Below are 24,344 nucleotides of genomic sequence, written 5' to 3'. Positions count from 1 at the left end.
TTTAGTACACGTGTCTGGGACGTCAGGGGACACATACATGCCTATTTAATCCAAATAAACGTTGCTGGATTTCTAACTTTAAATCTTCCCTATTGAATTTCATAGTTTATGCTGACCCCAATGTTAAACAAAAGTATTTTATTTGGATAGAAATACAGATATGTAGATAGAAATCATAGACAATGTTATTTAATGGTTCATTTCAAGGGGTTTACAGGATGTGTACTACATGTCTAACTAAAACACGAAGGGATGTGAAGTACTTAATATCTATTAATAGAACAGAATCAATAACCACTCAAAAACAGTTTGACACATTGCTTGTTATACAATTTCCCTCGGGATAAATAACGTTTTATCTTATAATATAATCATCATATTGACTAATGGCATGCAAAATCCATTTGAGCAAATTATTAATGACTTTCTCCTCAAACTATTGAGATTGTACAGTCACATCCCAAAGTCCATTGCTGCCCCCCATTGGGAATACATCAGCATTGCCATAAAGGATGTTCAGTGCTGATATTCCAGACGTGCATATATAACCTCTTACTCTTTTATGCATCCTTTTTCGTTAAAAAGTATGTATTGTTTTCCAATTAAGTGTCCAAATCACTGTATTTGACGATACCAGATTTCCCCAGACCTTGTGTCTTTGAAACAAAGGGAAATCATGACGTAGTAGCTGGTCTTGCAGTCTTGCATTTTGCAAGTGCATAGACTTTATAGCCTACTTGTGTTTTGCACACAAAACCCCAGTGTGTTATGTTGTAACAGCAACCACAATATAACTAGAAAGATATTACATTTTTAAAATATTTATTTGAATATAATTTTTGTCTCTGGATATTTATTTATTTATCCATTATTTCCTTTTGTTTAAGTGTTTTCTATACTTTTCTTCTTCTTTCTAGGTTATGTCTTCATGTCATTATATTGTCACAATTGTTATGTTTATTTTTGCCTGTATAAAAAAAGTGAACTTAAAAAAAAACAATATCTGAAGTTATCTCATCTAATCACCTGATAAATGACAGAGACAAGAATAAGAGCAGCTCAAAATTTTATTAATCCTTTAATTCAGGTAATCACAATTATATATATTTAAATAGGAAGACAGAAGGTTAAAATATACAGAATAATTGGCTTTACAATCTATAATTTATTAAACTCAATTTTCATTAAACAAAAAGTGTGCTGTGATAGTAACATTAAACATATTTAAACAGTAGCCTATAATGTGGAACAGGTAAACAGCTTTATGATAGCGGTGTATTTTACATATCAAGGAATGTTTAAAAAATAATCAATCCACAGTTTAAAAGAACAGATGCTGTTGATCATTTATGAAAGGAAAGGTTTGTTTGCTCAAAAAATATCCACTAGTGAATTCAGACATCTACTATATACATTTATTTTACAATCACAGCAGCAGACAATGCAGTCTCTCAGTGTAACCATTGAACGCAGCCTTGTATCTCTGCCTGTGTCTCTGCCTTTGTTCATTGGACTGAACCGACCAAGTTAGGAAGACGTGTGATTTGACTTTGTTCTTTTATGCATATAATATTACACCATTTTGTCCGTACTTGTCCATCATTGCGAAGAGCTTAAACTTTGCTCCTAAATTCACTTTCCGAATGTCTTACATTTACAAATTCAATGTCAGAAATGCATTTTTCTTTATGAGACTAATCTCGTTCTTCGCTGACAGCATTCATACACAAGACGGAGTGCAGCACAGCATTAAAAGTTTACTCTGGTAGCCATACAGTGTCGTACAATGTGAGGCTTGCCCGGCTGCAACTTCAAACAGTGCAAGTAATTGTTTTCCAGCTCACAACTTGCCACAAGGTAGCACGAAACGGCACATACCAGACAAAAACTGGTTAATGGTAAAATATCAACAACAGAAAATGTGACTGAAAATGTGTTTTTATTATACCTTTGTCAAATACGCCTGCTGACCACTTTTCTCTTTGTCTGTTTTTAGGTATTTTCTTGTGTGAGTATGAATGCCTTCATCAGGACTTGACTAAAAATGCTGGTGTTACATTGTGGTGTTGGTCTGGAGGGCTGAATAACATCATCCAAGGTATGAACATGGTCCATCATTATGGTTCTTCCACATTGTTTCCTTTACCTATAGCCTGCAAGGTGCTCAGGAGTAGAAAGTAAGCACACTCTTGTGGTTGCCTCTAATGAGCAGGGTGGGTGGAAGGTCCTTTGTCAGGGTGTCCAGCCAGGCCATGTAGAGGAAGTCAGAGACGGATTCCTTACGAGCGATGGGCATGCTCCTGCAGCAGGCGAGGGCACAGAGAGCATGTTAGACACTGTTTCTCCTAAGCTTGGCACTTAAATGGTATTCAGGTTAACAGTTGGTTTTACTTACACAATGATCAGATTGGCTGATTTGGAGTGTTGCTGAAGCACCTCATTCAGTCGCACCTGGAGGTTGGTCTGTAAAACAGCAGCATTTACTTTTTAACAACAAATTTCAGCCTAATTTTGCTGTTCAACACATGCTCCTCCAAACCAAACTAATACATACAGTAATTATGTCTATGCTGCAAAGTCTTAAAGGTGCTAAATTCGATATCCATAGCATTAATATAGCAGCAAGCAACGATTTGATATGTAAAGACATAGTGGAGTAAGTAAGGGATTACTTTTTAACAAAGTAAGGCGATGCAAGACTCCTCTGCTTCACATGGGGGTACACATCGCCCTATCGGGATTTATTTCACAACAATGACCCGCTAGCTGTACATTATCCCGCTTATTACACGGCTACTTACAATCAATAATTTGACACAAAAATGGTCCGCCAGAGTCTGAGATCAGAACTGCCCCCTTTGAGCAACAATCTGTTATACATAGCAACGGTCTGTTATAAAGAAATAACGGACCGTAGAATGCCGTGATTGACCAATCAGAATTGAGTATTCAACATAGCCGTGTAATAATGTAATGTAATGCAGATTAATGTAATCCAAGCTTCTCCTTGCTTTGTTGACATCGCCGGGCCGCTAAATTACGAATCCTGCTATAGCGAAGGCATGACCCACCCTACTCTGCCTCTGATTGGCTAGTACTCACTTGGTTGGATTGGTTACATTTCGGCATGAGCAGTGAGATTGGTTAGTGTAAGAATATCATCGTAAGCCAATCAGAGGCAGAGTAGGGCGGGTCATGCCTCCGCTATAGTAGGATTCGTAATATCGCAGCCTGACCGCCCGCGCATGCTTTTCGTGCATGTTCGTGCATGTGAGCATGCCTCACTAGCTAGCTCACGGACGCCGCTCTGCACCGCTCTCATACAGCGGTTACAGCTGATAATGCCCAACAGGGGGGTCGTGGAAGCATAGCACCCAGGTCCCCCTCAGGTAAACACTGTTATCTCTGCCAACACTCGTTGTTTTCACTGTTAGCACCTTTAGCATCGTCAGCTGCGAGCCGACGGCACCATGTTGAGAGCCGTTGAGAGGCAATAAAAAATCCCAATCCCATACTTAGCACCTTTAACTTAGTTTATTAGTGGTTTTACCTTCTCCTCAAAGGTGCTCAGCTCTTCGTCAGTGATTTTCCAGGGATGCTCTCTCCGCATGGCTTCAGCCTGGGTGGCGTCTTTAGACCCCTCATGCAGACAGAACGGCTCAATCATGTCCTCTAACTTCTTCAAGCTGGAGGAAACCAGATAAGAACATGAGCTGACCGTGGAAAATGTTCATTTTCCAATCGTATAATATGCAGATACTATGAGGCGATTACATTTTACTATTACTGGAGCACCATCTGGTCTGCTGTCACTATTATAACGGCAATGATGCAATTACCTGTCAGTGCTGGGTGGGATGTGGATGTCATCGACGACATTGATGTCAGTGCAGTTAATTCTGAATTTGTGCACCAGAGACTTCATCCTGTAAAACAGATAATCACACACTGATGAACTTTCATATAAATGTTGATAATTATTTTCAGTTAATGCTGAATAACATCTCCTGTAAAGGGATGTTGTTGGCTCATATCTGTCACTGCTTCACAAGCGACATAAACAAAGAACATGTTTTCTTGCAGTGGCCTTTCTAAAATGAGTAGTAGTGAAAGTTGTTATATTCTGTTAAGATCAAGGAGTTGCTAGTGTGCTAGCTAGTTGAACAGTTATCTACTTCCACTTTAATGATTGAAATACCGCAGCTGGTACTGTGTATGGGTCACAGCTGCCTAAGACTTGCAGTTTGTATATACAGTATATCTTTGTTTTTCCTCGTTTGAGAGGTGATCGAAACACTTGTGGGTTGTAAGAAATAATGATTTGACAGGCTTGTGTGGTAGCTCTATGGAGTTCCCAGTGTTAGCCCCATGTTGGAACAGTGTTTTGCTCTCCGGGCTCTGCGCCAGTCACGTGACTGAAGACTATGAATAGGAAATGTCCTGTGATTGGCCAAAGTTTCACTTCACAGGGTAGATTTTCTAAAGCCTGAAAGCAGAGCCATAAGGAGGTGTAGAAGTCTAGACAATGTACTGAAAGTTTATTATGGCATTTTTGCCCAATGACGCCAAAAAAAATATGATTTGATATCGAGAACATGAATTATTTTACTCACTCCTCTTTATCCAGGTCACTGCGTCCAGGCTGCCCTGCGATGAAGATCCTTAATTTACTGTCCTTCCACTTCTTCCTGGTCGTGAGGATGTAGGGGAGCAGCAGGGTAAGACCTGAGAGACGGGAAATGAATCCAGTTGGTGTTATTGTACAAAATATGTGAATTCGGTGGACAGATCAAGCTTGGGCCAGGACACCGATTACATATTGGTTGTCATCCAGATCTGGCATTTCTAACTTCTAGTTTACCATCTTTTTCCATTTATGTGGTTTCGTTTTTATTGTTCAGGTGTTATTTATTTTCGGTTGTTTCAGGTTGTCTGCATTAAGGAGAACGTTTTGTGTCTCTGCACGTATCCGTTAGACTCTTTATGGCGAGATACATAAGGGAAAGGCTGCCTAAAGGGAACCATCACCTACCTCCATCATCAAACAGCCACCACACATCAATGGTGCCTTTAGGCTGCTTCTTCTGGAACTGAGCGCTGGCCTCCAACAGCCTCTCGTTCATCTTGGCAACCTGCGGGGGCGGAGGGCCGCACACTGACACTGAGAGAGAGAGAGAGCAAAAGATAGGAGAAATGAGAAGTGGATGAGGCAGAGGAACAGTAGGAGGGAATCTAATTCGTTGACGAAGCGTGGAGAGTTAAGTTGGATGGGAGAATTAGTGCAAATCAACATTAAGGGCTGACTCTACATCAGCGGGAACAGCCATCTCTCAGGTTTAATGTTCCAATGAGTGGGATCCAGATTGCATACTAGTGACCGTCGCAGTCTTGCCAGGACGCAGCTCAGTGGTGTGTTTGTGTCTGTGTGTGTGTGTGTGTGTGTGTGTGTGTATGTGTGTGTTTGTGTCTCTGTGTGTGTGTGTGTCTGTGTGTGTGTGTGTCTGTGTGTGTGTGTGTCTGTGTGTGTGTGTGTGTGTGTATGTGTATGTGTATGTGTGTGTGTGTGTGTGTGTGTGTGTGTGTGTGTGTGCGTGTGTGTGTGTGTGTGTGTGTGTGTGTGTGTGTGTGTGTGTGTGTGTGTGTGTGTGTGTGTGTGTGTTTGTGTCTGTGTGTGTGTGTGTGTGTGTGTGTGTGTGTGTGTGTGTGTGTGTGTGTGTGTGTATGAGATGTAGAGACAGATCGAGTGTCTGGGTTAAAGGGCTGCTCTTAAGGGATGCTCTTCTCACTGGAACGAAGGGGACCATATTATTGGATTACACTCTCAGAGGCATCTTTAGTGGGAGCGCTTGATTCAATTATATCTCAATAGCAGTGTGGGGAACTTTCCAAAAAAGATGTATGCGATTGGTTTCATTTGTTAAATGTATATCAGTGGAAATACGAGAAGGAGAATAAGAGAGAGACCTCCTTTTCCCGCATATTTAAAGATCATCTTTTGATGCAAAGTTAAACTTTGCTTTACATAGCTTGGAAGGCTTTCTGAAATGTCAGGTAAGATTTGAACAGAGAGGAATAACCTCTAGAGAAAGATACCTCTGGTCATGAGCACTTGCTTAGAGGATTTCCTGGACTTCCTGAACAGTCCTTTTGCTTTCCCTCCGTTCGGCGTCATCTCACTGTCCAGTGCCTGTTGCTCCTTTGCTGCCTTTAGCATCTCCTCTGAAAGACACAATCAGATTTATGGTTTAGGATAAATCAATAGATTGCTGCAGGAATGAGTCCTAAAGCCCTGAAATGAGTTAGCATATTTGCACTTCCATTCTCTTGTCTCAAACTCAATGGGTTTTTAGTTAGATGCCTGAAATGAGGTCTGTGGTTAACACAAGCTGAAGAGATTTTAATGTTTTGTTCTACGATATAAAATACATCAATATATACCCCACTGCCTCAATTTTGAAGCCTTTACGTGTCTTAAAAAAGGCGGTTACTCACAAGTGGCTAAATGAGCAGCCTAGTCGGACAGCAGTTTGTGAAATAGTAACGGAATTTAATATATTGATACATGTACATAGACACGGATTTCACTTTTTTTTGTGATGGTCAGCACGAAATAAATTTGCGTGTAATCCATGTAATTGTGAACCGGGAAGTATGAAGAGGAGGAGGTCAGGGTGGACGAGTGGGTCAAAAAATATATGACTTTCGCCCAGAAGACTGCAGTCAATGTTGATTTATTTGTCACGTAACTTACGTAATTATGTTACGGCACTTTCGGTGTTATTTTAACCCAAACCATGATCTTTTCCTCAAACTAACTAAGTAGTTTGTTGCCTAACCCTAACCAAGTCAGTCTATTCCTAAACCTAACTGAGGCCTATTGAAAGAGGCTGGGACACGGGTCATGGGGTATAAACACACACACAGCTGTGGTCGTACGTTGCTATTGGCTTAATTTCGGCGAGTGCAGCAAACCAGATTTTACTGCGCATGTGTTGTACCCCAAAGATATGACACGTTGATGACACATCTCCTCTTTCCACCCTCCTTGAACCTAACTAAGTAGTTTTATTTTTAAAAGAAAGGACGTGCGTCACATGTTGCTGGACATCATTCTTAAGAAAAAACAAGAGAAATACGTTGTTGAAAGTCGTGCTGAGCGTCACAAAAAATGGAAATTTGTGTCTATGTTTACGAATCAAATAGATTAAATTTCGTGACTATTTCACGAACTGCCGTGAGACTGTGTTGAAATGAGACTACTAAACGTCATCATGCTGGCTCGTCCGCCTTTACAGCCTTGTTGTGTATACTTGCGCTTCTGTGACCGTGGTGTAGTTTGTTTATAGCCTAACTTTAGCGTTTTACTTCTGCCGATAAAATTCACACCTCAAAAATCATAAAAGTGGTGTTCATATGTGAAGATTATTTTATGGAACAAAACGTGTACGTATCATAAACGTTTGTTTGCCACAGAGCTTATTTTCTGCAATAATCCAAAAACCCAATGGAAAAATCCCATTGTCTTTTTGTCGAGGGAACCAGGGTGATGTTAACTTCCTGGTTGACCTATAAAAATACTGCACCCCTGCAGCACTATAGTGAATATCTGTTGCATTACTTGGGATTATCTTTGTTATTGCAAAGATCTCAACGGAGGCACAGTTGTAAACTGGTAGTTATTTTAGCATCTTATCTGTTAACTACTTGACCTTTATAGATAGTGTGTAATCTACAGAACAAAGTGCCCTGGCTTATCAGTGTTATTTTATTACAGTCAGTTACTGTGGGTGGTTGTGAGAGTAAAAGCTCAGCAGCAGTGCAGTTTTTCTTTTTTACTTTTGTTCTTCTTTTGGTAGTTTAAAACAGTCAAACTGGATTCAAAGTCAGTTCAGGTGGACAACTACTCTCACTGTATCTTAGAACATATTTACAAATGGACATTTCTTCTTTTAAATTATTCTGCTATGTTGTATCAATGTTTGCTGCTTTATTTATTTATTTGAGGTCACTTATTTCCTGTCATTGTGTTTCATCCTAACCTATATTTGTGCAGCTTGCTTGAAAAGTACTTCATAAACATAATTGTCATACTGTTGCAGGAGTTCCTGCAGATATAGAAGTTTTCATACTGACCTTCAGCTTCGACAATGTGCGACACATCAAGTCCCTGGTTCATCCTCATCACCACTGTCCCGTAGTCAAAGTCAAACGCATCACTGGCAAAAAGGAAAAGAGAATGAGGACACCACCACACAAATATATCATATGTATGTTTAATTTTGGTATACATTATTGTCTTCTGTGTATTTCTTTGTGACTTACTGCAGTATTCCCACGTAACTCTGCACTGCCTCTGTGCCCGCAGTCCTCCAGCTTCTCTGGAAGCCGATCATTAACGTGTTGGGCTTCATACGGCCGAGACCAGACGCCTGTAAGGAAATCGCATAAAGATAAAACCCCAAATCTGGAGCAACACAGGCACAATGTTGCCCTGCGGTTGTAAAACCTGCAGTTTTCATTAACTGGAGAACTCAAAACAACATGTCCTAAACAGGAAGGCGGTGAAGCTGTTTTACTGCCAAAAATGATGAGCAGATCACTCAGCAGATCTAACTTTGTCTAAAGGGACTCGGTGTTAATCAATTATAGCTTTTAATCTGCCGTGCTGTTTGAAGTAAGCAATCCTGACAATGAACCGAGGCCTTATCTTCAAAGTGCGATAGCCAGAGCAATAAGGCTGTTTTCCTGCTCCTCATTAACTCTCTCCTCTTCTACCTCTTCCGGCAATGTCCTTGCCAGATCCAGGCCAGAGTCATAACACAGCAATAGATACTCGCTGTTGTGAAGAGGAAATGGGTCAATAAAACCTGTTTCTGCGATGTTTAAATCTGCCGTCTCACTCTGATCAAAACTTGCAGGTTACACATTAATCAAATGGATTTTTATGGGTTAGCAGGTTTCCTTTTCAAAAATGTGTTGTAAATCATGACCACACTGACCTGCAGCAGGCTCTCCGTCCCTTCCCTGAAGCTGTCACAGGCCACAGCAGCGTAAAATGCCTTGCGTTTGGATTTCCTGAGCCACAGCTGGTTCTTCTCCATGCCTGCGTTCATCTCTTCGAGGGCCTCTGATCTCGGGCCCTGGAGAGAGATCACAACATATGTGAGTGGAAGTGTTTGTGTGTGAGTGTGTTCGAGGGAGAAAGAGGGACCTCTTTCATATTCATAAGACACAACTGACCCTAAACTTTAGTCTCAGGTATCCAGACAGTTGGCATTTCCCTCGTCCCTGTTTGATATTCACTTGAATATGTGAAGTCTGTGCACAATTTAAATTCACTTGATGTGCAAATCTCGATTTGAATAGAAGGTTGATGTAAAGTAAAAGATTTGGGAAAGACAATATGTGCAGCCTTGGTAGAGTGCTGCAGGAATGAGTCCTAAAACCAGGAAATGAGTTAGCATTTTAGCACTTCCTGTTCCCTCGTCTGGAAGTCAATGGATTTTTTGAATGGGATTTAGTTAGATGCTTGAAATAAGGTCTGTGGTGAGATTTTAATAAATAATACCCCACGTCTTAAAAACAGAGTGGCTAAATTAAATTTCTAAACGTCATCACGCCGACTCGTCCGCCTTTACAGCCTCGTTGTGTATACTTGCATTCATGTGACCGTGGTGTAGTTCGTCTCTAGGCTAACGTTAGCTTTCTACTTCTTCTATTGCATTTACGCTACAAAAATCATAAAACAACGACGCGGCTCCTGAAGAGGTTAGCGTAGATGCTGCAATAGTATCAGTCATAGAGCGCTACAGGAGCGAGTCCTAAAACCTGGAAATGAGTTAGCATTTTAGCACTTCCGGTTCCCTCGTCTGGAAGTCAGCGGGTTTTTTGAATGGTTAACACAAGCTGAAGAGATTTAACGTTTTGTTCTACGACATAAAATGAATCAGTAAATATCACACTGAATTTTGAAGCCTTTATGTGTCTTAAAAAAGGTGGTTGCTAACAAGTGGCTAAATGAGACTACTAAACATTATCACGCCGAACACTAGTCTGCCTTTACAGCTTCGTTGTGTATACTCCTGCTCATGAGACCGTGGTGTAGTTCGTTTATAGCCTAAGCTGTTTACTTCTGGCAATTGCATTCACACCTCAAAAATCATAAACATGGTGTTCAATTGTGGAGATTATCTCGCTGAACAAAACGTGTAAGTATCATAAACGTGTGTTTGCCACAGAGCTTATTTTCTGCAATAATCCAAAAGCCAATGGAAAAATCCCATTGGCTTTTTGTCAAGGGAACCAGGGCGATGCTAACTTCCTGGTTGGCCTACAAAAATACATCATCCCTGACCCTGGAGCTCTTTATTTAACCTTACCACGAACACTTCACAGGTGAGACAGAGTCCATAGTTCTTAGAGAGGGAGTGAGCCAGGTCCAGGAGAGCTGGTCTGGACCGTGCTGAACCAGTCAGTGCTAAGATCTGAGGCCTGAGAACGAAACAATGTGTCACAATGTTATCTTAGATTCAATATTTCAGATTCTGAAAATGTCCTTTGATTTTAAGCTTTTTATATGTCATACCGATAAGGACATTTTGCAGTTGTATTGTTTTGAAATATATATATTTGCACCCACAGTAATGCAGACTTTTACCTGAAGTTCTTGACGTGGTCCTCGACACCAGACAGAGACAGAGCGTTGCTGACTGAGCTCACAAACGTCACCGCCTGCGTGGACGAACCCCAGTTCACATCTGCAGAGGAAATAACAGGTTAGATCTACCACAATGCAGGCATCATGAATGTACTGTTGAACACGCACATTCAGCTCACCTGGTTTCTTGACTGTGACGTAAATGTAGAGCAGGATTTCAATGGCGTATGTGAGTAGAGCTGCCCACCAGTTGATGACAAACATGACAACACAGCAGAGCAACGCGCCCAACAGGGACAGCCACATGTTGTAGAATTTATATGCTGGTCTCCAACCTGGGAAAGGCATCAGAAAAGAAAGAGCACATTTAGTAACTACAGACTGTTGGATGGGAAACAGACTGTACAAACACAGATTCCATTAGTCTTAAAATCGTATTTTGAATTTCAAACAAATTAAAATCAAATTATCTAATTCAACTCAGTTTGTCCGAGAATATCAGGTGCTTTTTGTGATATTGCCTTGTTTTGATATTTTCACGGTCACTTATACATTATTCCTAAAAAAAAACAAGGTATCAATGGATGGAAATAAATAGACTCACTTCAGCCAGATTTATTTTATAGAGACCCACCTGGAGACTTGGCCCAGGATGCATGGAAGCAGGAGAAATTGATGAGAGCATAAGATGCCAGGAAGAAGTTTGAGATGATAGGAGCGATGGCGTTGAGATCACCTGAAGAGACAAAAAACAGGCAAATTGGAATTCAGCTTCGATTCTTTCACAATGGATTGACGTTTAAATCATTTTCATATTTTTTTACATTTGAAACCTTAAGTCAATTTTAAAGAGGACCTACGATGCTTATCTTTAGTGTGTTATATAATTTTTTGTGTATGTAAAAGGTCTTCAAAGTTACAAAGCCCAAAGTCCACGCCAAGGGGAGTTACTCCCCCACAGAAACACTGCTCCTGAACTGCCTGAAATGTCTTGCTTGAAGTCCCGCCTTAATGTGGTGATGTCACCAAGTAACACATTTGCATATAGCCCTTTCTCCTAAAAAATTACGTTCCATACAACTAAACTGCATTCTCAAGTACGTTTGATAGGAAACATATTTTTGTCGCAAATTACCTTTGATGTATCACAAATACATTTGTAAGTGCGAGTTAAGTAGTACAACGGGCGACACGCAGAGCAGGTGACATAATATATTTTGCGGCCGTGAATGAAAGTTACATTGAATAATAACTTTATTGAATAATAACAAGTATAATAAGCGAGAAAATCCACTACCGGCAAGCGGGAGGCGTGGTGGAGAGGTCAAACCAACACCTGACCCTCCCCAGGAGACCGCTGTTAGTGCCCCATTTGAAATGTAGTCATTTTAAGCCAAACCGTGTTATGTTTTTTACTAAACCTAAACCAGTATTATTGCCTGAACCTAACTTTTGTGTTTTTATTTTGTTTTGTTTCAATTTACAAAGTTAACCACGGGTTTAAAACTGTTTAAAACTGTTTAAAACTGCAACCGTAATCTGGGAGAAAATACGTTTCCCCCAAAACGTAATTGAGAATGCAGTTTAGTTGTATGGGAACGTATTTTTGTGGGTTGTTTGCATAACACCTGCCTAGCGGCTAGTTTGGCATGCCCTCAAGCAAAGCTAGTTAGAGCGGAGCTGGAGTGCAGTCCGAAGAGTTTGGTTCTGTTGACCAATCAGAGCAGACTGAGGCAAGCAGGAGCTCAACAGAGCGTTTCAGACAGATTATGAAAAGAGGCGCTGCAGCACAGCCGGTTTGAGAAAAGTGCATTGTTTTTTAAACATGTTGTAGTAAAAACCCAAAATACGAGTATACACCTGAAAATGAGCATAGTAGGTCCTCTCTAAGATAAAGATTTTATTTGTTGTAAAGATGTAAAGATGTTATGGCCAGGCCATGACGGACGATTAGACTGACCAATGAGAATGAAGGCCACAGAAATAATGAATGTGAGGACATAGCCACGGATTGGCTCGTTGTTCTTGCCGTATCCTTTGGCAAAGAAGTGCAGGATCTTGTAGATGTTGTCTTTACACAGTGCCTGAGGAGAGACAGAGCTTAAGTTAGAATAGATGTTTTTATTTTCTGGAGTAATAATAATGATCTAGTTGTATCTCAGTGGAGAGTTCCTACTAAAACTTTGCATGTTCACTGCACTTAGATGACTGACCTGGAAGACTTTGGGAGCGCTGACGAGGGAAGCCAGGGCGGATGAAAGGGTGGCTGAGAACGTTCCAGCAATGATGAGAGGACCGAACCCGGACACCAAGGTCATCACCTGAACCAGAAGTGAGGAGAGGAATGCATTAGAGGTGAAAGAAAGAGCTCCTTTTTATGTGCGGATTAGAGTTTGAAAGGCCGTGTACCTGATTGTTGTTCATCGAGCCAAACTTGCATTTTTCTACTGCGCAGATGGAGAAATCATAGCCAAGCTCACAGGCAGCTACTGCTGTACCGTTACATAATGCTCCAGGCATAATGAGGTCAGTTATGTTTCCTGTGGCGTCACGGACAGCAACGGCAGCTGACCAATCAGAGAGAACAGATGCATTGCTTAGGATTTTTTTTAAACCAACCTCACAGAAATACTAAATATTACAATGTTTGTGTGTGTTATCAAGACAAAAACACACATGTCAAATTTAAGGGCTGTCAAAGTTAACGCAATGGAGCATTAATGCAAATTAGTTTTAATGCCACTGATTTCATTAACGCATTAACTCAACTTTTTAATTAACCTCTTAAAAATCCGACAGTCTGCCGTCCGGCCACTATTCGATCTTTCAGAAGTTGTAGCGGGCTCAGTTTTAAAGCTAGAGTGAAGATACTGGCATCATATGGTATATCCATTGGTACCAACCATGTCATACTAGCTAACGCTATAACGCTCAAAACTTACGCTAAATTTTGGCAAGGAAAAACTATCATGGCCATTTTCAAAGGGGTCCCTTGACCTCTGACCTCCAGATATGTGAATGAAAATGGGTTCTATGGGTACCCACGAGTCTCCCCTTTACAGACATGCCCACTTTATGATAATCACATGCAGTTTGTTTTAGTAGTAGTAGTTTTAGGAATAGTAGACAGCCCTAATAAAATTATAAGTTTCTCATCAGATTTTATGGATAACTGTACTTACAGACAGCGAGGGCCACTCCCAGGTAGGTGACACCAGTTATCAGGATGGCCAGCAAGGTACCTTTAGGTATGGCTGCCTGGGCATCCTGTAAAACAACATCTGGGTTTGAACATATTCCAGGCACAACGGTGACTATGAAGGAAACTGATGTATTAAAAAATGTTAAATGAATTAAAGTAAAAGAGCTTATGATACTATCCCATGATTCAGAGAATAAAAAGTACAAAAATGCATGCATTTTTATCACCTCCAGCCTTTTGTTTAGAAACCTACTGTATGCACCATAGCAGCTAATGCTTCCTATGCATGGCTCTTATGCAATGACCTCTGTATTAAAAAGTTACCTTCAAGTCTCCAGAGATGTTGGCTCCAGCCAGGATCCCGGTTGCAGCCGGGAAGAAGATGGAAAACACTGAAAAAAAGCTCTCGCCATCTCTGAAAGCTGGAGGGAAATTCTCTAAGAAGATATTCACTGTGAGAGAGGAAAGAGAAACAGAGAGGGAGAACGTAAATTAGGCGAACAGTGCTTTGTGAATGAGTCAAATCTTTTCTGTTTTTGTAATGGAGATGTGCATTGGTTTGGAGAGGGTGTCTTACATTCATAATTGAAGAGGCCTTTGGATTTCTTATCATCGGATGCAGGAATGAATGTTCCTACAAATACGTTCACTATGGCCACCAGCAAGATGATGAGGAGGAGAATCTGAGCCTGTATGCGGACAAAAGAAGGAAACAGATTAAAGTTAGGGTTGGATGTTTTACCACATCGAGCCCAGAGACTGATGTTCATCTCTCACCTTGGCCTCCCACTCCATCCCAGCGACTGATATGCCCAACAGCAAAACCACGGTGATACACCCGATGATTCTGATGTCATTGATTTCATCCACCATGATGACGTTGTTATCCTGAGTGAGACAGAAGAGGCACCGATTAGTGTCAAATATCTTGGAATGAGATCCACAAGTCCTTCTTCAGCAGTGAAAAAGTACATTTACTCAAGTACTGTACTTAAGTACAATTTTGAGGTACTTTGCTTAAGTATTTCCATTTTATGTAACTTTATACTTCTACTCTATTACATTTTGGAGACTAATATTGTACTTTTTACTCCTCTGCATTTATTTGACAACATTAATTACTATTTACTTTACATATTTAGATTATTAATGAATGATAATTATGAAGTATTATTAAAGATTAAGTTATAAGTAAGAGTAAGTCAGTATATAAAGTAGTTCAAATGAGCTCTACCTTTACCAGCTGCAACATTAGTGATGCTTACACATTAATGCATCAATACTTATAATCCAGTGATATTATAAACAGTATATTGTTCTGAAATGGGACATTCTGCATGATGAGAACTTTTACTTTCGATACTTTAAGTATATTTTGATGCTAAAACTTTAGTACTTTTGTAACTTTAAGTAACATGTTGAATGCAGGAATTGTAGTTGTAACAGAGATCTGAGTTCTTCTTCAGTCACCTGATCATTATACCATCACACACCTTGAGCAGCTCCACCACGGTCTCAGCGAATCCCACCACATACATGGCTACAGCCACCGCGTTGGCGAAGGCGAAAATCAGACCAATCGACCCGCCAAACTCGGGTCCCAGACTGCGAGATATCAAGTAGTAGGCTCCTCCTGAGATGACAAAATGAAGCATTATGGTGGTGGATGATTAATCGCCACATCACTGATTCATTGATTTAATGTCAGGATGAGTTGAGAAGGCTGTAAAACAGAGAAAAGGCTTCAAGAGGTGACGTTCGGGGGCAGTTCTGAGCGTTGTGTCTTTATCTACACAAACTGTCCTCCTGGTCATTCAATTCTCTCAGTCAAAGATTTTATGTCAGGATGAGTGTTTGGGTTACCTCAGGGTTATAAACATTTATAAATAATGTTTAAACAGCCAGCTGCAGCGGCTCTGTTGTATCTGTTGAAGGTGCAGTCGGTAACTTTGAGCAAATATGATAAAAAGTTATTTTTATAAAACTGTCACTATGTCCTTAAAGTAGTGCATGAGACAGATAATCTGTAAAAAAAAATCATGTTCCTCTGTGTGCTCCGGTGCTCCTAATGGCATTTGCAAGATTTCCCCAGCCGAAGGAAAACAACCAATCAGATCCGAGCAGTCTCTACAGCAGCTGTCAATCACTGCTCGTGAAACTCGTGAACTCTGATCAAACTGTTAAAGTTTCAGTGGCAGAATGTTTTTGGCATCATTGTGCAAAAATTCCATAATAACCTTTCAGCATATTATAATTAAAGTGTTCTGAGAGAAAACTAGACTTCTGCACCTCCTCATGACTCTGTTTTCAGGCTTTCAAATATCTAGCCCGTGACGGGAGACTTTGACCAATCACAGGTCATTTCAGAGAGAGAGCGTTCCTATTGGCTGTTCATTCAACGGAGGCAGCTGTCAATCACTCATGAACTTCTGTCAAACTAGGCAGCGCTGATCAAATATGAATCAATATTCTGTAATGCCTATTTCTCGCCTCAAATGTTTTCAGAAACATCTTGTAGTGCACTGTTTAGCTGTAAAATTAGAAGGTTGCTTGGTATTTCCTCAGCTGATCTCAACATGGCTGCCGGGTCACAAACTTTCTCATTTTACAGCTAAACAGTGCACTACAAGATGTTTCTGAAAACATTTTCATATTTGATCAGCTCTGCCTAGTTTAACCGTTTCATCGGAGTTTGCGAGTGATTGACAGCTGCTCAGAGACGGAAGGCTCCAGCTCGGCTCTGATTGGTTGTTTTCCTACTTTGCAGTGAAATCTTGCAGATGCCATTAGGAGCACCGGAGGACACACAGGAACATGATTTTTTTCACAGTTTATCTGTCTCATGCACTACTGTCAGGACATAGTAACAGTTTTATAAAAATAACTTCATCATATTTACTCACAGTTACCGACTGCAGCTTTAAGAGTGAAATGCCTGCATGAAAGATCTGTGAAATGTTCAGATGATGAGGGTTGATGATGCATCGTCTTACCTCCTCTGACCACACCGTTAGTACAAATGGCCGACATGGACAGGCCGGTGATGGTGGTGACCACACAGCTGAGAAGAATGACGACACACCCCAGACCTGAAATACACAAATACAACAGCTCTCAACAACAACTTACTCGGGCATTATATCTAAGTGGTCAGTCATAAAACATTGTGATTGTGGAATGAAACCCTCGTCCTCCTCACAGTCACCTTTAACCACAGAGAGAGAGTCAGAGTCCCAGAGGAGCCTGGAGGCTATAAGTCACAGTCGTCTACTCTACCTGCTCTGCCTGCTGCTTTTTCTGCTTCTCCAAACCTTTTAGTTACGCCGCCTGAACAAAAGCCGATCGATAGGTTCTTAAGCAATGAACACACTTATGAAGCCATTCGCAAATTACCCCCATTCTCTCTCCACACACACACTGTTCATAGAGGTTTGGCTCCCAGAATAGACCTTCAGCAAGTTTAGATCATTATAGGACCTCAGAAAGGCTTGTTCAGTTGAATCTGTCCCAATTCAATCACTTCCTGCTAATGATTGGAGGATCATAGGCCTATATTCCTTAATAATTGTCTCTACTTCCTAGAATTACTGGCAACAGCGCCCTCATTTCTGAAAATACAGACAGGTAGGATCTGCCAGCTGTTGCTCCAGACGACTATATCAGCCCAAAACTAATCAACTCATCTTAGGCTTCACTGATGGTTGAGCATGCTTTTTTTAAGGCCTACATTAGCAACAGTTCCCAGAGGTGGGACCAAGTCGTATTGCAAGTCACAAGTAAGTCTCAAGTCTTTGTACTCACGTTCCAAGTCCTAAACTTTGAATTTCGAGTCCTAAACGAGTCATAAAGCGCTCTTCGCCAAATGTACAGTAATTCCATTCGCAGCTCCGCCTGTAATTTTTCGACCTGCACATTTTACATACTACGATTTGTTTTTTTGTTGACCACGGCAAAGTTTTTGTACACAAACAAAATTATCTTTGGTGTCATTTTTTCCAACTGGCGCTCAGTAGCGTAACGTTAGTTCTTTATGGTTTTCTCCTGCGACTTGATTGGATGCTGTCGGATTGGTTCAAACAAAGTGGATCTGGGGAGTTACCTGTAGACTCGCTGGGAATGAACAGCATTAACGTTAGTTGATTCAGGAAATGAATTGATTCGTGGCACACTTTTTAAATAGCATTTATAATTTTAATCTTCGGACACGGGGGAAGGTATCAAGTATTTTCAGGTCAAACATGAAGTGAAGTCACGAGTCATTGGCGCTACAAGTCGAGTCTAAAGTCATAAAATTTGGGACTCGTGTCTGACTCAAGTTCAATTCATGTGACTCGAGTCTCCACCTCTGATAGCTACCAACCTATCCTGAACTGTGTAAGAAGAAAACGGCTATATATCTGAGGCTATATGTGTGAGGCTATATGCAGTTACAGATCATGTTTAAACTGTTGGTGGCAGTTACAGTGACTCTGATGTATGGTGTATCTGTTAGGAGTGAAATAAATGCCTGCATGGTGGTGAATGTTCCATTATGGTGCAAGTGAATATAGTATCATGTATAGTGTTGGTGAACGCAGCCCCGGGTCTGGCTCCTCCCCCAAACAGTTCCCTAATTAGAACCAGACTATAAGGCACTAGTTGGCCTACGCTCACTCTTATATTCCCTGTGTGGCTGATAGTGTTTGGCGTTACAGGTATGTAGTTAAATTATCACTTAACAAATGCACACAGTGCTTTTCACACGGTGTACTTGGTTGACTGCCTTCTGGTAAAGTCTTTGAACCGTAGTGTTGGCTGAGCATTTTGTATGCTGGAAGCCCATTGTTGTCTTTCCTACCTTTTTGAGAGTGTCAATGTCCCGTACCAGAGGTGGTGAGTCGGGTCATAACATCAAAATATATCACTTTTAGTATGCAGCATGGTGAGTCCTGTTAATACCTGTCTTCCCTTTTGTGGGTTCACCCGCCGCTGTTTGTTATTTGCTGTTTTGCCTCTCATTCTTTTGCCTATATTGACTAACTAGCTGGGTTGTTTAGTTTTTTTTTTATTAGTTCCCTTCCTTTCAGTGAAGCAGAGTGCCATTTTGTTAGGAGGAACCCGTGTTGAGGTCCCTGCACCTTATGCGCACAAGTAGAAACACTGGGACATGAATGTAGATTGCACCATTTTTGCTGTGAGGATTGCTGTGTTGCACCTGAGGCGAGTACACGGTGACCTCTCCACAAGTGGCCTCAGCTCAGTTTCCACATTTTTTCCTGAGCTTATGTTGGCAGTTTGAGATACTTGAGGATTGTTTTATGGTATTAGATTTTGTATTATGACCTTTATAGCTAAAATTGTAAAAGCACTATTTTTATTGTTTGTATTGGATTCAATCATTTTCATTTTCATACATCCTCCCCAGTAGCTCCAGTCCCTGCCTATTGGATTATTTGGATTTCAATAACACATTTGGTCTGTATTTCAGTATTTAAATAGACAGTATTTCCTGGGGTGCTATTCCCCATGTGGCGTTGTTTTTCCCCCATTCTCCCCTTATACCCTCGCCACACCTGCATGAATGGCAAGAGTTGAATTCAAAACATTGTTCCTTAGTTATTTGGGGGGAAAACGCCTCAAAACTTGACCACATGTAAACTGGAAGAAAGTAGCCATAGGTAGAAAACAGCAATTACAAAAAATGACCAACATGTTTCCTTCTGTCACTCACCCCAGCCTGCCTGACCAAAGATCCAGGACAGACGGATGAACAACATGACACCCCAGATGTTCAGCATGCATCTCACCTGTGGAAGAGAAGAGCAATGTAAGATCAGTGTGGATCATGATTTACTATGTCAAGTAAGTGGTAGAAATGCGGTAATGTTAATGAGATGGTTGAACGTATAGATGTTATAACCATAGAAACATCTTTTTAAAAAGTACAAAACATTTTTGGGTCTTTTTATGATCTTCCAGCAGCTCTTCAGGGAAAGCAAATCAGCCCCCAGACTCTCAGGTTTTGAAGGCCCCACTCGGCCCTGCTGTGTTAGCGTGACCTCCTCTCGCCAGGTCACGATAATGTAAAGCGACCGTGCTTCTATAAAGCAGAAGGAACCCGTCGTGACCCAACATAACTCACCAGGACGCCCCTTATCCAGCCAAACTTTACTGCTCCAATCTCAGTGGGAACGGCAGACTCCAGGTCATCAGAGGGGGTCCCGTCACTCCCCTCGCCGTCGTCCTCCACGGTGTCTGGCACAGAGATCGCGCCATTCTGTTGGGGAAAATATAACATAAGGGAAAGGAAACATGTAAATGTGTCTTAATAGACAGAACTGGGATGTATTAATGATTGTACTTTTAGCATTGTTAGGGTTGATATGCATTTTTAAAGTGCAAGAGAGCATCAAGAAGTTGAAGTGTCTGGTGCAAAGTGTCTTCTGCCCTCTCATAAGGAGATAGAGACTTTCTTTTCATTTAGCGACGTGTGTTTCGCTTCCTCCTGCCTTCTTTGTATTACATGGGAGAGGAAACCGTGGTGGTTTGATTTGGATAAAGATTGCTAAAGCCTTTGCAGAGACATTGCACTGCTGTGTGGTCTGTAAACTCAAGAGCCAAATAGAGGAACAACCCGAATTTAACTTTTAATGCAGATTAATACTGACTGTTAAATGACTCTCATGCCCTGACATCTGATTTAGTGAGACCACTCAGATGCATTTCAATTACTGAAAGAAAGCGATTTTGACAACAAGTTGTCATCCTTTCAGTTGAGTTGTGATTACAGCAAATCAGTCAAATCTAAGACCACTTGAACCATGAAACTTCATCTCAGGGTCATTCATTTATTCAAAGCATAAATGGTAGGTAAACATTTTTAGATTAATGAATTATACATTTTATACTTTGGTAACAACTATGATTCAGCTGTATTTAGTCTTCTCAGATGAATAAAAGCGATATTTTGCCAAGATCCTGATGATTTGGTTACACATTCACACTATATCTGGAATGACACATAATTTCTTTCATTTCCTGCAGACTGCTAAAAGATCTGTCTGTTTTTTGCTATAAAACTCAAATGACCTATTACCCCATCTCTTTTGCAACACAAGGCAGCATAATGGCCTAATAAAACCGCACTAAAAACTCTAAAGTGTGACAGTTGCTGTTGAGCTCCCAGGAATAACTTTCGTTGTCCTTTTCAGTTTCACAAGTCTTTGGGCAAATATTTAAAGACTGAACTGTGGACACTGGACATGATGATGTTTGAATGATTAAACGACTGTAAAGTATCTCATTTTACTCTGTTTTGAGTGAGTGAATGGAGCGTATAGGTCAGGAGCAGAACAAAGACTGCAGTTAAAGAGTCAGCGGCTTGAATTTAGGACTTGGGGAGAAAAACAGGTGTGAAATAGTTTCTGCAGAAGGTGAGGTGAAGGGCAAACTTGCAGACCGGGAAAACAGAAATAAATGAAGATAATCCGTATCACTCACCTTCTGAAACACGTCGTGGAGCTCCTGCAGGGACGGTCGCACAGCCCGGTGACCACTCACACTGCCTGCGTTGCGATAGAAGTCAATGTTGGGCACTCGGTCCAGCGTGTCGTGACCAAACGCGCTGACCACCGAGGGCCGGACCGTCCGGTGCTCCCCGTTGTTCTCCTCATAGTGGGGAGGTTCATCCAGAGTGGCGTCATAAGCGAGGTTATTGTGCTCCCCTCCGTTAGACTTGAGCCTCTCCATCAGGAGATTCTCAGATTTAACCAGTCAAGGATAAAACAGCAGTTAAATCTTCAGTCATCCAATTGTGTTTTTAAAAGAGCAGAGCATCAACTAGTTGTCCTTCTTTATTAGTGTATGGACTGAGCTAGGATTAGAGATCTCTTCTGCTCGTCTTGTGTGTAAGCTTGGTTTGTCTCAGACGGCCTACCTTTATACCCTGCGTCCCAGGGTCATACACCGGCTGCCAGCTATTGGCCAACTCTCTGGATCAACCCTCAGAAAAGTGAACGAGGGGTGTCAGATATGTCCTTGCTCCATCCTAGGGCCACAAAGGCATTGCTTAATGATTAACCCGAGTCATAAACGCCAAACGAGAGATAAAGGCGCTCATTGCCTGAGTTCTGGAGAATTGATTACTAATATTATTGTCTGAAGTGCAGGGCAAAAGCACAGGTTGTCCTGCGGGTTGCCGTTTATGGGGCTGCGGGTAGTATTTCCTCAGACCCTTTGGATGAATCATCCGGAAACATCCGCATGGAGATTCTCCACTAGAAGAGTAGAACTAAGTAGGAAAAGTTTCAAGGTTACAGACACTATATGGTGTGTATTACTGTGGCAGGAAAAGATATTAGTCTCATAACAGATATATGTATATAAGCAATGGGATATAATCAATAAATCTAGTGATAACAAGAGGGAAATCAATCTGACGAAGATATTAGGCCTATAAGAGCTGATTAAATAAATGTTATCTCTCTTTGCTGCGACGTGTTAACAGGGAGAGTTGGTGTGTCGCTAACACTGCAGAAATGGCATTAATCGTGAGGAAAATGGGAGTTAATATGAGACCATGAATTACAGGAACATGCCGGAGGCACTTCTTTATAGCCACATGACTTCTAAAGTGCCTTTAAAATTCCTCTTAACAGGTAAACTTCCTTATTACTGATATACCACAGTGATTTATGCACACTGTGAGAGGCAGGCTAATGACTCCACATCTGACCTTGGCTGTACGGCAGGCTGAGAAAAATACTCCAGCACGTGTTTTTATGTGCAGATTGAAAGGAGGCAGTCAATTTCACAATGCTTATCAGATTCAGAACACAATGTTGTTGGATTTTCTACAAGAATGAAACTGACTGAGTCATGCTGAAGAAAGCAAATTTTCCACATGGAATATAAAGTACAGCTCTCCTTTTCCTGTCAGTCTTAATCAGACTGCAACAGGTCATTTTAACCGGTCGCCTAATGGTGATATTAATCCTAAACTTTGTGTCACATGTTCGCAGAGGTGGAAGAAGTACTCATATCTTGTACTTAAGTAAAAGTAGCAATACATAGTGTAGAAATACTCAAGTAACAGTCATGCATTAACTTGTTTACTTAAGTAAAAGTACAAAAGTATTGGCATCATTAGCAACAGCAGCTGTCAGTGTGTCAGTGTGCTGACTTGACTATGACTTGCCCCAAACTGCATGTGATCATCATAAAGTGGGCATGTCTGTAAAGGGGAGACTCGTGGGTACCCATAGAACCCATTTTCATTCACATATCTTGAGGTCAGAGGTCAAGGGACCCTTTTGAAAATGGCCATGCCAGTTTTTCCTCGCCAAAATTTTGCACAAGTTTGCAGCTTTATTTGACCTCCTTTGCAACAAGCTAGTATGACATAGTTGGTACCGATGGATTCCTTAAGTTTTATAGTTTTATATGATACCAGTATCTTCACTCTAGCTTTAAGCTGCTACAACCTAAAAAACGCAAGTTAATGCTTTAAAGAAATTAGTGGTAAAACAAATTTGCATTAACGCGTTATTATTGCGTTAACTTGGACAGCCCTAATTAGCATCAAAATATACTTAAAGTAAGTTGTCATTATGCAGAATGGCACACTTCAGAATAATGAATAGTGATGCATTAATGTGTACATCACTTTAATGTAGCTGGTTAAAGGTGGAGCGTATTTGAATTATTCATATTTATTTTATTTTCTGTGTAGCTTGTGAATTCCCCCCTCGGGAACAATAAAGTTTTATCTTAATCAATAATAGGCCTATTGCATCATACTTTATTTGTCAATTAGATTTTGTATTATCTAAAGTAGTAACTAAAGTTATCAAATAAATGTAGTGCAGTAAAAAGCTGAATGGTAGCAGAAGTATAAAGTATTAGAAAATGGAAATGCTCACGTAAAGAACCTCAAAATTGTACTTAAGTACTGAGTAAATGTACTTAGTTACTTTCCAGAACTGCATGTTGTTGTCAGAGGTTTATTTAGAGTTTTAAACAGAGTACGGTCTTCTCTCAGTGCAGGTAAAGATCGTCCGGTCCCGCTGACTCTCTCACAGTCTGGATTTTAGATTAAGGTGATTCCTTTTTTATTATCAGGGCCTCTGGACTTTTGTCTGCTGTGCTTGAGCAAATTCACAGTTTGCAATGCTCCTCTGAGAATTGCCGAGCCTATATATGATGAACCTGTAGCAGCAGGTGCATATGCTCCAATTTGTACAGAACAAGGGAATCTGCACTCTAGTTAAAGTCCAAAGGGCTCAAAAATCCCTTTGTAGAATTTATCAAACCGTGCTCTGCTCACTGCAATATGAAAAAAACGTGATTAAGTGCAAAAGTGCAGATGCCAGCAGAGAGGATTACTGATACTACATCTTAAAGGGCTTCAGTAAATAAAAGGATGGGTATTGCTCATCTCAGCTATATACTGTATATACACCAGTCAGCATAGGCCTGCTAAACATATCTGTCAATAACTCTCCAATC

The 24,344-nt window shown here is 40.8% G+C and overlaps 1 protein-coding gene across 1 annotated transcript; it reads right to left on the bottom strand.

Annotated features, from left to right (window-relative positions):
• Positions 1–1,049: 1,049 nt before the first annotated feature.
• On the bottom strand, positions 1,050–21,852 carry slc12a1 (solute carrier family 12 member 1). Its single transcript, XM_074620417.1, has 26 exons — positions 21,339–21,852; positions 19,981–20,115; positions 19,570–19,645; positions 16,853–16,948; positions 15,353–15,492; positions 14,637–14,747; positions 14,437–14,548; positions 14,184–14,311; positions 13,840–13,924; positions 13,067–13,224; positions 12,871–12,978; positions 12,618–12,741; positions 11,292–11,393; positions 10,837–10,992; positions 10,658–10,757; positions 10,380–10,491; positions 9,000–9,140; positions 8,323–8,429; positions 8,134–8,216; positions 6,094–6,219; positions 5,033–5,161; positions 4,614–4,725; positions 3,840–3,926; positions 3,551–3,686; positions 2,396–2,463; positions 1,050–2,300 (listed from the first exon to the last, which is right to left on the bottom strand). Exons 1-26 carry the CDS (start codon positions 21,585–21,587, stop codon positions 2,165–2,167), a joined length of 3,117 nt encoding a protein of 1,038 aa, XP_074476518.1. The 5' UTR covers positions 21,588–21,852; the 3' UTR covers positions 1,050–2,164.
• Between the last annotated feature and the right edge of the window lie 2,492 nt (positions 21,853–24,344).

Source organism: Sebastes fasciatus, chromosome 2 (assembly GCF_043250625.1).
Source record: "Sebastes fasciatus isolate fSebFas1 chromosome 2, fSebFas1.pri, whole genome shotgun sequence".
NCBI lineage: Eukaryota > Metazoa > Chordata > Actinopteri > Perciformes > Sebastidae > Sebastes > Sebastes fasciatus.
The sequence above is the reverse complement of the archived record's forward strand: the minus strand, read 5'-3'. Positions and strand labels throughout refer to the sequence as shown.

Coding starts and splice junctions, on each gene's coding strand:
- slc12a1 (XM_074620417.1), bottom strand. CDS start 21,587: ATGGAGAGGCTCAAGTCTAACGGAGGGGAGCACAATAACCTCGCTTAT. Junction 12,742..12,870: donor GCGCTCCCAAAGTCTTCCAG/GTCAGTCATCTA, acceptor GTCTCTCCTCAG/GCACTGTGTAAAGACAACAT. Junction 4,726..5,032: donor GTGGCTGTTTGATGATGGAG/GTAGGTGATGGT, acceptor CCCGTCTCTCAG/GTCTTACCCTGCTGCTCCCC.